Raw genomic sequence first — 14,618 nt, forward strand, 5'->3', positions numbered from 1 at the left:
TCTCCGATTTACCTGGAAGCAGTCTCTGTCCGTGTGACGCTGATGTCTCTCCATCTGTGCTTTGTGTCTTGGGTCCGCCCCTGTATCAGCAGATACAGGGAAGGAGGGAGACAGGAGGGCTGGAGGGGAGGGGAGCTAAAAATGATAGAGATGCGATGTGTGTCCGTACCACCTCCCAAGACGACGTAATTGTCTGTATCCCATGTACCAGACAGCACAGATGTAGGTTTGTATTGCGAACCTGAACGTAGACTGCTTTTACTTGAATGTTCCGTAGTGACCCTCTCTCTTTTCCTTTGGTGAGCTGTTACATGTCATGCCTGGTTGTGTCGGATTACAGCATTTGATTTGACCTGAGTGGATTTGCAGATTAATGTGTAAGGGCGTACAGTATGATGAATTTTTGTTTTTATGGAGGAAGATGGAAACGATAGAGAACCTGTACAGTTCTGAGTGTGGTTTTTGGGTCAGATTGCCAGGGTTTGATTACTTCCTTCATTGACAGTAGCATGTGGCCTTGGCCAAATCATGTAACTTCTCAAAGCCTCCTTTCCTGATATTATCATTGTGTTAATGTAATATTCTAAATAATGGGGAAGGTTATTCATTCCTGGGGGGTTGACATATTCAGGGACAGCAGAACACACGGGGCCCAGACCTGGGGACAGCTGCCTCCCTGCGGGCCTACAGACCCGTCCTGGACCCTGTGAACTCCTGCTGCTGTTCTCAGTGTGTTTTGTTTTATTTTTGTCAGGTTGGCATTTCACACCCCAGAGATGCTCAATGTGTCATCTGCAAACTTTGAAACATCAGATTACTCAGCCTCGCCTGGTCCATTTATAAAATGTGCACTGAGGGTGCTCTTGGGTGGCTCCCAAGAGAACATGTGCGCTCTGCCCTCATCTGTCGAAGCCGCGGCTGTCACCCACGCGGTGTGCTTTGTCCCTAAGTTCCGTGACCCTGAAAGGGCACCCCTGACACTGTGATTCCTCGGCTCTACCACTCTGAGTTCAGAGGTGAGCTTGACCTCCACAGTTTGGTTTGTCCCCCTCAGCCTGTTTCGTAGCTGTAACTAAGGATGAGATACTGCTGGCTCCGTAGGCTCCTTCCACACTGTGGGCCGTGCTTAGCGCTGTCCACACAGTGACTGCCTTCCAGAAAGGACTCACTAAATATTTCAAGTTGCGTTTTTGTCATCTCTATGCCAGCATGTCCCCTCTTTGACCATGGAGACAGTGTGTTTCCCTCTCCTTTCTAGAACCTGCCCGCGTGCCCCTCAATGTCTATTGAGTGTCCAGCGGATGCTCAAGTGCTGGGCTCAAGACATTTGGGGCAGATGTGAAGCAAAACAGAGCCTGTGCTGTGTCCCGGTAGGCAAGTGGACATTCACATGTGCGGTGGTGGGGCTGTGAGTGTGGTGCATTCTGGAACATGTGTGTTGTAACTTCTGTGCATGTGGGTTACCGTTTCATGCACTTGGACAAGGGCTGAGGGTGAGAAGGAGATTTGGAGGTGCCAAATCACCACCCCCCAAGTCATCTTCCTTCCGGGGCTCTTAGAGCCAGGAAGCGGATTATCCATGTGTCCATGTGTCCTGTAGCAGCTCCTGCTGGTTACCAGCAGTGACTCATTCTGGGGAATGAGTCTGGATTGTTTTGTGTGGCGTAGGACAGCTCCTATTGGAAAGAAGTAGAAAGTTGATGCACCTTAACTGATGAATCTCAGCTGTTGTAGTCTGATGGCCACAGCAGTTTCCTAGTTACTCACCTCTTCCTTGACCTGCCAGGCATTGCCTCAGGGTCGGGCACCGATCTCAGCTCTCCCAGCATGCACCTCTTCCAGACTTGACGCTTCCAGCATGCACCTCTTCCAGACCTGACTCTCCCAGCATGCACCTCTTCCAGACCTGACTCTCCCAGCATGCACCTCTTCCAGACCTCATAAGGTTTGTTGCTTGGCCTCCAACCTGGCACTTGAACAGCACCCTCGCCCCAGAACTTTCTATCCCAAGTCCTTGACACACATGTGCTGCTTAGGTTTTCTGGGCTGAAAGCAGGCTGGCCAAGAGCAAGGCTTCTGCGTGCTGACCACAACTGTTTCGTGCATGTAGAACAGTGAGCTGCACTTAGAAAGCGGTCAGTAAATACTGACCGAAGGAATAAACCTGCCTAGAAGAGCGCCCTGACTTTACAGCAGGGCCCTTCAGAAGGCACCAAGCAGGATCAGAAATCAGGTTCAGGTGAACTGGAGTAGAAGGTCACGGCAGCTTTCTTGAGAGGGAGGAGGAAGGAATGATTAACATTATATCTGGTGGACTCCCTGGAGGGAATAAAATAAATCTTAGCTGGGAAAACAAAGAAAAAATAAACAAAAGGAGCAGGATAAGCCATTTAATGTTAATATTATTTCAATATATGGCCCAAGGGTATAAATACTGGCATGTAAATATCCAGACATCTTGTTCTCCGGGTGCATATGCTGCTGTATGAGAGAGAATGCTGCAGGCTTGGGGTGACGCCAGCCACAGTCTTTGGAACCCCTTGGCTTCGCATTTTAGTTTCCAGGACCACCTCTGAGTCTTGTGCCCTCACTTGTAAGTTATTTTCACTCAACTAATATCTATTGCTTGTTTACAACATTTGTCATAAATAAATTTTCTTTTCAAAACAAGAAAAAGAATCTAATATCGAAAAACCAGTAAAACCTGAGGACACTTCCAGAAGGCTTTTTGCCGAAAATCCCGAGAAAATCGGCTGAAGTGCAGATCATGGTTCTGCCCCACAGGTTCCAGAGTCACAGTAACTTTTTTCTCCAAACACAGTGAACTGTAAAAGTAAGTCTCCACGGTCAGTCTCTGTCTTATTTTACTTTCCTAGCTGGATTTTGAACCGAGTTTATAAATTAGAGAAACAGCAATCTGCATTAGGTTCATATGGATTGAAAAGGGATGGATCTCTTTTAAGGTTGAGTCTGACTAGTTAATAAGTTACTCTGTAATAAAGATACTTGTTTCTAAAGTGTACCACTTCCACAATAGATACTAGGGATAAAAGTTTAGTTTTTACAGTTCTGCATACTGGTGCATGTCCGTAATCCCTGTACTCTGAGGGGATCACAAGTTCTATCCCAGCTTGGGTAATTTAGTGCCTTAGTGAGACCCTGTGTCTCAAACAAAACAAAACAAAACAAAACAAAACAAAACAAAACAAAACAGTACAACAAACCTAGGAATGTAGCTTAGCATGGAGGCCTTTGATTCAACCCTGCGGGTACACACGTGCATATGCACGCACACACACAAGGAATTATATATTTGATAAATGCTTAACTTGGAAAATTATTTTTAGCATGGAGGTCTTTGGGGGATTTTAACTTTTTCCAGGAAAAAACATTTGGAGCAGAAATCAGAGGGGCTGAGTTCTAGTTTCCTGGAAGATAATTTCCAGCGTTTCCTCAGGAGAACCTAGAGAAGTTTAGCTTTCACTAATCAGGATCTGGAATCAGTACATGAGGAGACTTTTGATCTGTTTTATTATTAGTGCTTGTTACGTGTAGGACATTGTGAGATATATGAAGTTGAGTTATGCATGAGGAGTTTGCAACCTAGCAGGAAGGCTATCCGCACCCTCCAAGTCCGTGCATAATACACAGGTAAGATGAAGACAGGTGAGATGCACAAAGGGCCTCTCCCAGGGAAGGTTCTGAGGTGCAGGAGGCACAGGATCTGAGCAAACCTTTCGGAGGATGTGGAGCGCCAGCCCCCCACGCACAGAGGCCCAGAGGTAGGAGACACGCATCGCTTGGAGATCACTGAGTGTCCAGCAAGACGGAAGCCAGGAGCCAGTGGTGATTCCAACTGAGAGAGAGAAGCAGAGGCCCTGAGGGTACCAGCTCAGAGCTGTCAAAGGTGGGAGGAGAGGAGATCTTTCCATAGCATGGAGATCATTAGATTAGATGTCGGGATGGAAGTCGTCTTTAGATTACTTATTGTAAGGAATTTGCTTCAGGGATTCATCTTTAGAGGTCAGATGCCTTTTTGAGATGACAGTTTGATACAGCTCCCAGCTCTTCTGGCTTTTATTTCAAGAGTTCTTTCTGGGCAAATGTCAAAATCTCCTGAGACCTGAACACTTAAAAATAACTTTCCAATTTGAGCACTTCACATCCAATAAATAACTTTGATCTCTGCACACGATAATATAGTTTATAAAATAATCAAATGAATCCTTATAGCATCTCCTTTTCCAGAAGGAAGAAGGGGATTTGCTGCTTTCCAGGGAAATAATACAGCCGGAACGCTAAGTATCAAACAAGGCCCTGGTGGCTCCATTGACCCAGGGACACTGCGCAGCCCTCTTTTCTTTATTCTGATGCTGCCTTTGTGGGCCTGGCCCCCATCACCTGGACGGCCAGGAAGGGGTCTGTGTGGTGGTCTGTACCCTCTGAAGAGGCTAGTCCCAACCAGCACGTCAGCTCTGGTTGATGTTAGTGGTTTGGTAGAAATGGAAGTGAGATACTCCAAAATGCTTTTAGCTGTGAAGCCACTTGGTCATCGAGGATGGGGTGTGTGCTGGTGGTCAGTTTGTGGTTTGGAGGTGTCCGTCTCAAGTGCAGATCAGTGGGATCAGGGCATCTCTAGAGTTAGGTTCTAGAAAACCAAATCTGGGCAAACATTTTACCCTATTCTTACCACTGGCTGCAGAAGCCCCCAGCAGTTCCATAAGCAGAAGCACTGTTCGCATAGAGATAGAAGTGGACTGTCTGTGTGAGTGTAAGGACAGACCGATGGCCCCTGGCCATGAGAAGTGGTGGCAGTAAGCTCTGCTCCAGGGACACCACCGGCTTTTCTGGTTGTGAGTGCAGACTCTTCACAATGGGACTGTCTGAGGTCTCTGAGATCTTTTTGCCAGATCCGAGTTAAGAGTTGGTTCCAGAGACCAGCATCAGCATCCAGGCAGGAGACAGCTGGCCCTGCCCTTGTGTCACTGTGGAGGGAAGGGAAGCTGTGCTTTGCATAAAACAGAGGAGTAAGATCTGTGGACGGAGCTCAAGGGACTTGACAGACTGTGGGAAGTTAACCTCAGCAGGACATTTATGGAAAGTACAAAAGAGATCATGGCTTATTAGCAGAGCAATTGGCGTTAGCTTGAGGCTCCCGTTTTTCCTGTTATGTCAGTCTTCATCAGTAGGGAGACCACAGCAGTTCTGTAGCCCAGGGATGGGAGACTTTTCTTAAAGGTCAGATGGTAAATATTTCAGGATTTATCTGCATCTGGTCTCCATTACAACCACTAACACTAGCTCCTGTTGTAGCCACAGAACAGAGCAGCCGTGCACAAGTGACTGAGCCTGCTGTGTTCCAATAAAGCTTTATTTATATAGACAACAGGTAGGCGGGGTGGTATTGTACAGACAATTGAATGCTGATGTCTTGTGCTTTGGGTGAATGATCAGGGAATGACAATGTGCAGTGTATGTACCATTGCTGCTTCCCACTGGCCTGTTTTGAAATTTTGTAGAAGTTTTTTTTCTTCTTATTTTTATCCTTGAAATGAAGTGGATGTGTGGTGGAGGTGAGCCAGGGTTTCCTCATCCCTGCTCTGGTCCATGCCTGGATTTTCGTGAAGTCCAGGGGAGATTCTGGCATCAGGGTACACAGTGGCAGGCTTGGGACAGAAATCAGCTTCACTAAAAAATCTTCAAGAATTGTTTTATTGAATAAGTAGAAGAGAACCCGCAGGAGGCAGGAGGAAAGTGTGAAGAATGCAGTGAACTCCTGGTGGCCATGAGGCGGTCACTTCCTTAGAAGCTCTCTGTGTGCCCTGCATGGCCCCCTCCCTGGCCCTCCCTACCCCACAGGAGATCCCTTACCTGAACCTGGGATTTTCATTCCATTGATTTCCTTCATGAATTCACTCCATCTACTGGTGTTCTCTCTCCAGGGTTTAAAAAGTGCTTGTTAGATCTCGTTCTAACCCTGGAAGAGAGAAAAGTGGACTTACTCTGTCTCCCTAAGCCTGGAGGGCTTAGGAGAAGGTAGATTGGGCTTGGTGGACAGTGGCTCACTCTGTGCCGGAGGGGAGAAGTCCAGGGACAGGGCAGAGCCCACAGTGTCCGGCTCCAGCTCCTGGGTTTTGTGTGACAGTGCCGAGGGCGTGAGGCTGACAGGCAAGAGTGGGGCGTGAGTGGCTTCCTCCTGGCAGCCCCTGTGAAGGAAATCGTGGTCAGTCGAGGCTCCGGGCAGGAGTGGCAAGCTTTTCTGGTCTGGCTGTGATTTTATCTTTGAACTAAAAGCATATTAGAGTGACATAACTTTTCCAAGTTATATTAATTGGAGAACTCTTTTAAAAGAAAAATTTTGTTTGAGCTATCTAATAAAAAGGTCACTTCAGGCTTAATATTTGCTCAATAAAGCAAATACTTCTACTATTTGTGAACATTAGATATGTAAATATTAGATATTAAGATATGACTTAAAGGCACATATTTCCTTGTTTTCTAGGCACCAAAAAATGTTTAGAATCTGTTTTCAGGACACGCTTTTGGTGACTTAGCATTTGCCGTCTGTGTACCCAGATGCTCCATTTCACCCGTGGGTATAATTTGTTTAACTCGCTGCAGGTCGTTTGCCAGGGACAAGGAGAAGCTTGGGCTGGTCCCTGCACATCCCACCCCGTCCCTCCTTGCAGTGCTGGGTGGGGCTGTGATCCTGACGGTGGGGTTCTGGGGAGAGCTGGGGTTTTGCCTTCAGAGGTCAGCCCCATTTGGTCACATCTTCCTCAATGATCTCAGAATAATTTTGAAATTCCCACCCTGACTGTAACTTCTCCACCCCTCCACTTCCTGTGCGATCACCTCAGTCAGATGCCATCCTGTCACTGCCTGTCTCCCTGATTGCCTGTGTGTTTTAAAACACCACTGCCTGGTCCACTGCACCCAGGCGGGACAGCGCGGGGCACCAGTGTGGACCACAGGTGAAGTCTCCCCAGGCCACTGTTGTGAGCAGCACAGGGGACAGTTGGACTGGGTTAGAACCCACCCTCTGAGGAGGGTGTTGGAAAGGGAGAAGTGGGTGTTCAGGGGGCAGGAGCGTGCTCGGCACAAGACGGAGTGCGGGCAGGTGTCCCTGAGGCTTTGGGCATGAGTGGTGGATGGGCGAAAGTGCCACCACGGAGATCACAGGAACAGTGTGGTACTTCGGGAGAAAACACTGAGTCCATTTCCGACTCGAGAAGCCCACAGTGTGTCCATTTGGGATGAGACTGGCTGCAGACCCGAGGGCTGGCCACAGGAGCATTAGCCAGGCATGGCAACGCACGCCTGTCATCCCAGCACTTGGGAGGCTGAGGCAGGGGGATTGTTGTGAGTTCGAGACCACCCTGGGCCAGCCTGAACTGCATAGGGAGACCCTGTCTCAAAAAGACAAAAACAAAACAAGAGTAGGGATTTCTTCTGCACTGTTAACATACCGTGCAAACCCTGCCTGCCGCCCATCAGCTCCTGTTTGCCGGTGTCCAGCCATGGAGACTGGGAGCCTGCTGGATCCGGAGAAGGAGACAGCAGAGCGGTGCTGCCCAGCTCTGACCCGCTCAGCCTGCACCGGGCCCTATCCAGTGTTTCCCACCCTTGGAGCTGGTCCCACTTTTCTTCCTATGCAGCAGGGTTCTAGCTTCCTCAGGGAACTCACGTGGGGCTGTGTTGGCCTCCGGTCCACGGACACCAGCTCCTCCCGGGGGAAGGTGGCGTCACTGGACCTGGTGATCTGTCTCCTCAACGGGAGCAAGGGCATAGATGCTTCCCGACATCTTTAAGGACATTAAATTTCCTAATTTAAAAACTGAATTTGCAGTAGGGGACTGGTGATATTCTTCTCTGAAACAGCGCTTTTCTCTCTATGGATCACTATATTTTTAAAAATCTTAACTTTACAGATAGAAACTTTTTACACTGTGAAAGCCATAGGTTCAATCTCTAGAACGATGATCTTGGTATAATCAAACAGTTGATTGCTTTGTCTTAAGTTGAAGACAGTGGTCCCTGAAAAGTATATAAAACCTTGGCCACTCAGACCCGCACTCAGGAGGCGGCCTGGCTTTCTGCGGCGCCTACACACACGTGCAGATCTGAGCTCCTCCTGTCTCTTCTGTCAGCTGCTGCTTTGGGCTCTAGGTGTGCTGCTGAGGGCCCGATTCATGTATCTGAGGAGTGGAGTCCTTGCGTGTGCTCAGCAGGGCCAGGGTCCTGGCCTCCTGGGGAAGCCTCGGCTGCCCATCTGGCTCCTGGCTGGCGGATATGGTGGACTGGGCTCCTTTGGCCGGGGAGCAAGGGCACTGCGGGTCCCGCGTGGCAGTGGAGAGCTGGCCTTGTTGTGTGTCCCAGTGCCCTGGATTGACGGGGCCCTCTCTGCTCATGGCCTGGGCACTGTGGGCAGGGCTTGTAGCGATGGATCGAGGCCTTGCTGAGTTCCTGGGCATGAGTTCCCTCTGTGGTGGGATCTGTGTTCCTGGACACCCTAACCCATAGAGGGGGTGCTTGGGATCAGGGCTGGTGGCCTGGGCTGTGGGAGTGTGCTCTCGGGGTTCGCAGCGGTGTGGGCCACACTGTGCCTCCATGCCTGGAGGGCACGTGGTGTGGTGGGTTCTCTGTCATCTGGGAAGCAGGCTGAGGGCTCCTTCCCCCTGAGCACCTACTTGGGGGTCTGCATGCAGGGATGACTCTTGGACTCTGAAGGCCTGGTCCTCTGTGCAGTCAGCGCAGTGGGAAACGGGCTCTTTGGGACACAGGCGTCAGTCCGCACCGTGTAGATTCGGAGCTGCAGGACTCTGGTTCTGCCTGGCTCTGCTCGCTGTCCCAGGTGCCTGCTGTGGGGCTGTGCCCTGCTCCTCCCAGGCAGCAGTCTCGTGGCCGTGTCCACACAGTCCCGTCTCCGTGGAGCTTCCCCAGGCCTGTGGTGCCTCCCAGACAGCTGCCCTCTCGGAGCTCGCCTGGCTGTCCTCTGCTCAGTTTACCTACGCAAGTGTGACGGACTCCACCGGGTCCTCAGGTGGCTTCCCTTCTCCGCCTGACGGCTGGTCAGCGGAAGTGTTCACACCCGACTCCCGTAGCCTGGGACAGTCCTGACCCTCCGGTTCCCTTATCTTTGAATTCCAGGAGCTGGGTGTGTTAGTGCGCACCTGTAACCCCGCTGTGTAGGGAGCTGAGGCAGGAGGATCACAAGCTCAAGCCCAGCCTAGAGAAGGGCTGGCGTGTGGCTCGGCAGGAAGGCCCGTCTCCGCCTCAGGTGGCCCTGAGTTAATGACGAGTGAGCGTCTCTTTTCAGTGTAATGACGTGCTTCCTTCCGGGTTGTTCCTTCAAAGTCTAGTAACCATGTTCCCATGGCTGCTCTATAAGGCGACAACAAAGAAGAAAGAATCCCGGGTGGAGTGTCTGGAAGAGCCCTAGACACTGGTCCCAGAGAGCCGTGGGTTCCTTTTGACAGAGGACAGCCTGGGCGAGGTAGGCGGAGCTGAGAGTGACCTCACTGCGTTCCTCTGCCAGGTTACCCTGAAATCGGACTGGTCAGATTCCCTGACATGCGGAAGTGTTTTACATGCTTTTAGGTAAGTGTGTAAGTGTGTGTTAAAGAACTTGTTTTAAAAACCGGAGTAGCTCTCTGGTGATCTGGGAAGACATGCTTGGCCACACACACTGCCTGACAGGTTGGGGGCATCTGGCCGTGTGGTGGGGAGCACTCAGCTCACACCCCTGGCGTCTCCAGGCAGTGGCTGGGGTGGTTTGGGGACCAGTCTGGCACTTGTGGTAGAAGTGATATTTCCGCTGCCCTTTGTGAAGGGCAGGAGTCTCTGTAATAGTTTTTAATCAGTGCACCTAACCTGGATACTGCTATTTTGCCATTTTGCACATCTACCCTTTGAAGTAACAAACCATTAGCAAGGAGAATGTTTCTGTGTTCATTATGTGCAGAGGTAAAGCCGCGGGTCGCGGTGCAGAGGGCTGAAGTGTCGGCAGCAGCCAGGGCATGTGCACCCTGATGAATGCCAGCACTGTCCTCAGAGTGTGGGTGCCCAGGAAGGCAGCTGAGCTGCTTTAACGCGGTCCCAGCCAGGTATCCGTAACTTAGAGGCATCCGAGGAGGAGCTGCAAGTGCACAGCACCTCTGACTTGCGTGCTGGTGACCACTGTGGGTGCTACCTGCTTTCCAGGTTGTATTTTTTATAAAACTCAGTACACAAAAGAGATTCTGTGAAATGGCTAAGAATACAGTATCTCAGGGTGATCTGCTAAATTAGTAAATGAAATAAGCATTTATTGAGCACAGGTGGTCTGCGGGGGAGTACAAGAGTGAGCTTGTTTCCTCTGAAGTCACAGGGAACAGCGCTCATCATGCTGGAATTAGGAGTTGGGTGAGGCGCACCTGTTTCAGATGTCGTCAGGGACACCAAACCTTCTGAGGGGACAGAGCACTGTGTAGAGGCCCAGAGATGCTGAATCCTTGCTGCAGCTGCCAGCAGTTAGGGTAAGAACGATCCCATCTTCTAAGTGAGTCAGTTAATAAGCGTGGGGCTCAAGAGGAAACAGCCTGCAAATAGTTACCTGCAAACCCGGTGACTTCCTGTAATGTTTGGAAGCAGTAATCCACTTGATGAAAGCTGGTCCAGTTGCAAAAGAAGTGTCAATAATGCAAGCTAAAGTACAGTGGTGGGTTGTATGTAAGCACTTCCGATTTACAGGAAGCCACGTCTACATCTTCTCTACCCGTGTTCTGATGAGGAGTGGTTTCTGCTGGAATTTCCATGTCAAGTGTGAGGGAGAGAGAAGGAGACAGAAGATTCCATCTCCAAGAACTCTGTGAATAAAGGGAGGTTTTCACCTAAACCTAAAACTTTACTTTCCAGAAGGAGATTGAAATAAAAAGTCCCAGTGATGGCAGGACCTGCAGGCCCCCGTTTCTTGGTGAAGGTGGCCCTTTCACAGTGAGGGTGTCTTTGGCCAGTGAGCTGCAGTCACGCCGTGTTCCCTTCTGGAGGGCTGATGACCTCTCCCTGCTGACAGAGCCGTGGCTCCTCTTCCATCTCAGCCCAGCTCCAGCACCGGAGGACAAGGAGTCCTTGTTTCCTGGGGACAGATTGGTCCCAGGACACTGGGGTGGGTGGGGAGCAATGACTCCATAGTTTGAGAGTGTGGGAGCCCAGGCCCGTGGCTGCGTGTGGCGTTTCCGCTGTGACCTGGAAGTGCTGAGAACTTCCCTTGTCCCACGCTTTTCATGCTGGAGTGATGACTGCCCACTTCTCCCTACCTTCCTTGGTGGCGGTACATTTTCGGCATTAAGAGAGCCTGATTTTGACTTAGACATTACCTGGGGGAGATGAGAGCTGTTGCTGGCCTGTTTCGTGGGCAGTGATGATCCCCTCCACCCTGCTGTTTTATTTTTTGAAAATAACTTATTAGTTGTCTCTAATGAAGTACTTAAACAACTTCTAGGTTCTTGGTAGTGTGGATATTCTTAGGATATCTTAGGATTGAAAATCTTAGGATTTGGGCTCAGATTCTCTGGTGTTGGGACCCAGACAGCTCTTGAGGTTCCTGGGGTGCAGGACCACAAGAGGATAAGGAAATAAAGAAGGGACAATGGTGGGGTCAGGTGAAGCCCTTGCTGTTCTGATGGGAGGAAAGGAACTGGCCTCTCACTGCAGGGGCCTTTATTTGTACGTTTAGCAACTTAATGTCACATGACACCCTGTTGTCCTAGCAACCCACTGTTGAGATTGTCTTGGAGCTAGGTGTTCTTTGGGCTGAAGCATCTTCTTCATGTGGCTTGCCCTGGGCACTTTTTGTTCTTGGGATAGCCATGCCCTGGCCCTGCATGTGTGGTCAATTTCCAACTTCAACTCTGGATTCTACAGTGCTGTGGTTGCTTGTTGGCTAACCATACATGAGCCAGATTCTTCGGGAGACAGTGTGGCAGTTCCTTACAGAGCTAAAAACACTTCTGCAGCCCAGCACTGCCCAGAGGTATGTGCCAAAGTGATTAAAAAGTTGTCAGGATAAAAACCTGGGAACACTTGTGGCCATTTTATGCATAATCACCCCAAACTGGAAGCAACTGAGATCTCCCAGCAGGTGAGTAACTGGTACATCCATGTAATTAAGTATTTTATTCAGTGATAAAAAGAAATGCTCTGTTAGACCACAGGAAGATATAAATGAACCTGAGATGCACATTGCTGAGTATCCTATGTTGTTCGATTCTAAGGATGTATCATCCCCGAAAGGTAAGGCTGCAGTGTGTGTGAAACCTCCTGTTGGTGGGGACATGGAGGCAGGGTTGAACAGGTGAGGCACAGAGGGGTTTTGTTAGGTTGATGAGTTTATTTTGTATGAAATTATAATTGTGGGCTGTTGGATACTATGCGTTTGTTGAAACCCATTTAGCGTTCACAGCACTGAGTGGACCTTACGGTATATAAATTTAAGAAATCATTAAGGAAGTCAGAAAATTCCCAGATAGAGTGCAGCAGGTGATGGTGCTGTCTGTGTTATCCATGTGTGGGACAGTTTTACTGAAGGGAATGAGAGAAAAACGTGCTGATCTGAATGACTTGGGGGATGAACGGGGTCCGAGAGACCAAAGGCAGAAGAAGCGGCTTAGGTGAGTGTCCAGCTGGAAGTTGCTTCCCAGTGGTGTGGGTGAAGTCTGGGGTGCAGTCCACGCGTGCCAGAACTGAATGAGTGATGGGAGCTGTGTGCCCCCGCACCCCTCACTGTTGCCAGGAGCGTTGATGGTGATTTGGGGAGGGGCTGGAAGGGTCCATGCAGCCGAGGGCTGGAGCAGCAGTCTGATGCCTCTCCGGCCTCATGTACACAGAGACAGTTGTCCCTGGAAACGCTCATAGGTGTGTTTCTTACATGAGTTGTTATGCACACACCAATGTCCTTGCTTTGTCCCCTGGGCGGGCCTAGAGATGATGGGGCTTCAGTCTCAGGAAGCACACCCGTGCCAGGCCTGGCTTTTTTTGCTCAGCAAAACCCGAGCGATTCTAAGAGCAAGCAGGAAGTGCCCGACATGGGCCTGTGTATCTTGTGGTCCCAGAAAGTGGGGAAGTGCTCAGCACAAAACAAGAACAACAAAAACAAAAACAAAATCGCAGTCCTGTGGGTCACGTCCAACTCAGGAGCTAATGGAAAGAGCTTGCAACAACCGAAAACGGAACTTTTGGGGCCAGAAAGTAAAGGAGCATTTACAGTCCTCAATCTAAAATCAGTACCCAGAGACCTTACTGATGGGGTGCATGTGGAAAGGGGGTTAAAAATGATTTACAGTGGAGAAACTGACAGGAAGCAGGCGGTGGTGAGGGTGGCCGTGGACTCGGCTCGAGGTGTGTAATCCGGGTAGATGTGCACAGACCGGCCCTGTGTCCCCTCCCAAGACCTGTGAGCCCACCTGCTCCTGAGGCAGCTCCCGAGTGAAGGCTTTCTACAAACTCCATCAGGGCGCTGGAGACCGTCCATGTCGCCAGACTGTCTCCTGGCCGAGAGCAGTGCAGAAGCTGGGCCAGCGGCCCGAAATGGGGGTTCCGCATGGGAAAAAGGACGTTAGGTGAGAACCGAGGAGCTCTGAGAAAGGCGCTGAAGACCACGTGTCAGTCGTGGTTCATAGACGTGAAAAATGTAGCATAGAAAAGAGGGTAAAAGGGAACCCTGCCCTATCATCATAATTTGCTAGACTCTGTTCTAAAAATTAAGATTTATTCTGAAATTAATGGTCAAGCTAAAAATAATTTTAAAAAGGTCAAATTACGGCTCTCACGGATGTGAAAAACGTCTACAGAGTTGATGTTTACTTAACAGATGCTGTGGGAACTTGGCAGACCTGATAACTGGTTTCAAGACCTCTAAGGCTGGCTGTGTCACACAGGTCACAACGTTCCTGGGGTTCCTGGCTTCCCCGTGAGGAAGTGCCAGCCGGGGTGGCCTCCACAGACGGTCACCTTGAAGCCTGCACACTGTAAAGTGTCTCCTGCAGGATCAGAGGGGAGGCAGGGGCTGCTTTCCAGGAAGCATACGCTTTGCTGCCGGAGCGCAGAGATTCACGGCACACACATGCAGTGGGGATATTTCACCATCACAAAACAAACCAGGACGTTCTTGGAAGCCTCACTGCCTTGCCAGCTCTGATGTTCTTTTTGCCTCTGAAACCCCATTCATCGATTGCCTTTCTGATTGTCATTAGTTCTGGCTGAAATATTTCAGCTTCTCTGCTTTCCTGGTACACAGAAGATGCTGGCTGCCCTGAGTGTAGATGAGGAGCAGCAGTGAGGAAGACGGCGTGTGGCTCAGTGCTCCTCTGGGGAGTCCTCAGTGCTGCAGGGAGACTTGCCTGATTTCCATTTCTTTTCTGGGTCCCGGGAATTGAACTCAGGACGTTGTGCTTGCTAGGCAGGTGCTTATGCTGCTGAGCTGTATCCCCAGGCCCCGCCTTTTTCCTTTTCCTGCCTTCAAGAGCGAGGCTGTGTGTGCCCAGATTGGAGCTTTGTGTGCCTGATCCTCTCAGGGACCAGGTGAGCGGAGTGTCTTTTCCGGGTCCATTCTCTCCGGACACCGGTGAGAACTAAGTGTA

General features: G+C 50.1%; 1 protein-coding gene across 3 annotated transcripts in view; it reads left to right on the forward strand.

Annotated features, from left to right (window-relative positions):
* The window catches only part of Plcl1 (phospholipase C like 1 (inactive)), a 239,250-nt gene that overhangs the window by 67,037 nt on the left and 157,595 nt on the right, over positions 1-14,618 (forward strand). Inside the window, exon 1 of one of the 3 annotated variants that reach the window (XM_063259512.1) lies at positions 11,716-12,121. The exons of the other annotated variants lie outside the window; for them this stretch is intronic. Within the exon in view, the coding sequence (XP_063115582.1) occupies positions 12,077-12,121 (45 nt within the window). The 5' untranslated portion in view covers positions 11,716-12,076. Of the gene's footprint in view, positions 1-11,715; positions 12,122-14,618 lie in introns of those variants that run through there. 3 annotated transcript variants of the gene reach the window in all.

Source organism: Cavia porcellus, unplaced genomic scaffold (genome assembly GCF_034190915.1).
Source record: "Cavia porcellus strain 051 isolate PalLab524CR breed Dunkin Hartley unplaced genomic scaffold, mCavPor4.1 scaffold_12, whole genome shotgun sequence".
Lineage (NCBI taxonomy): Eukaryota > Metazoa > Chordata > Mammalia > Rodentia > Caviidae > Cavia > Cavia porcellus.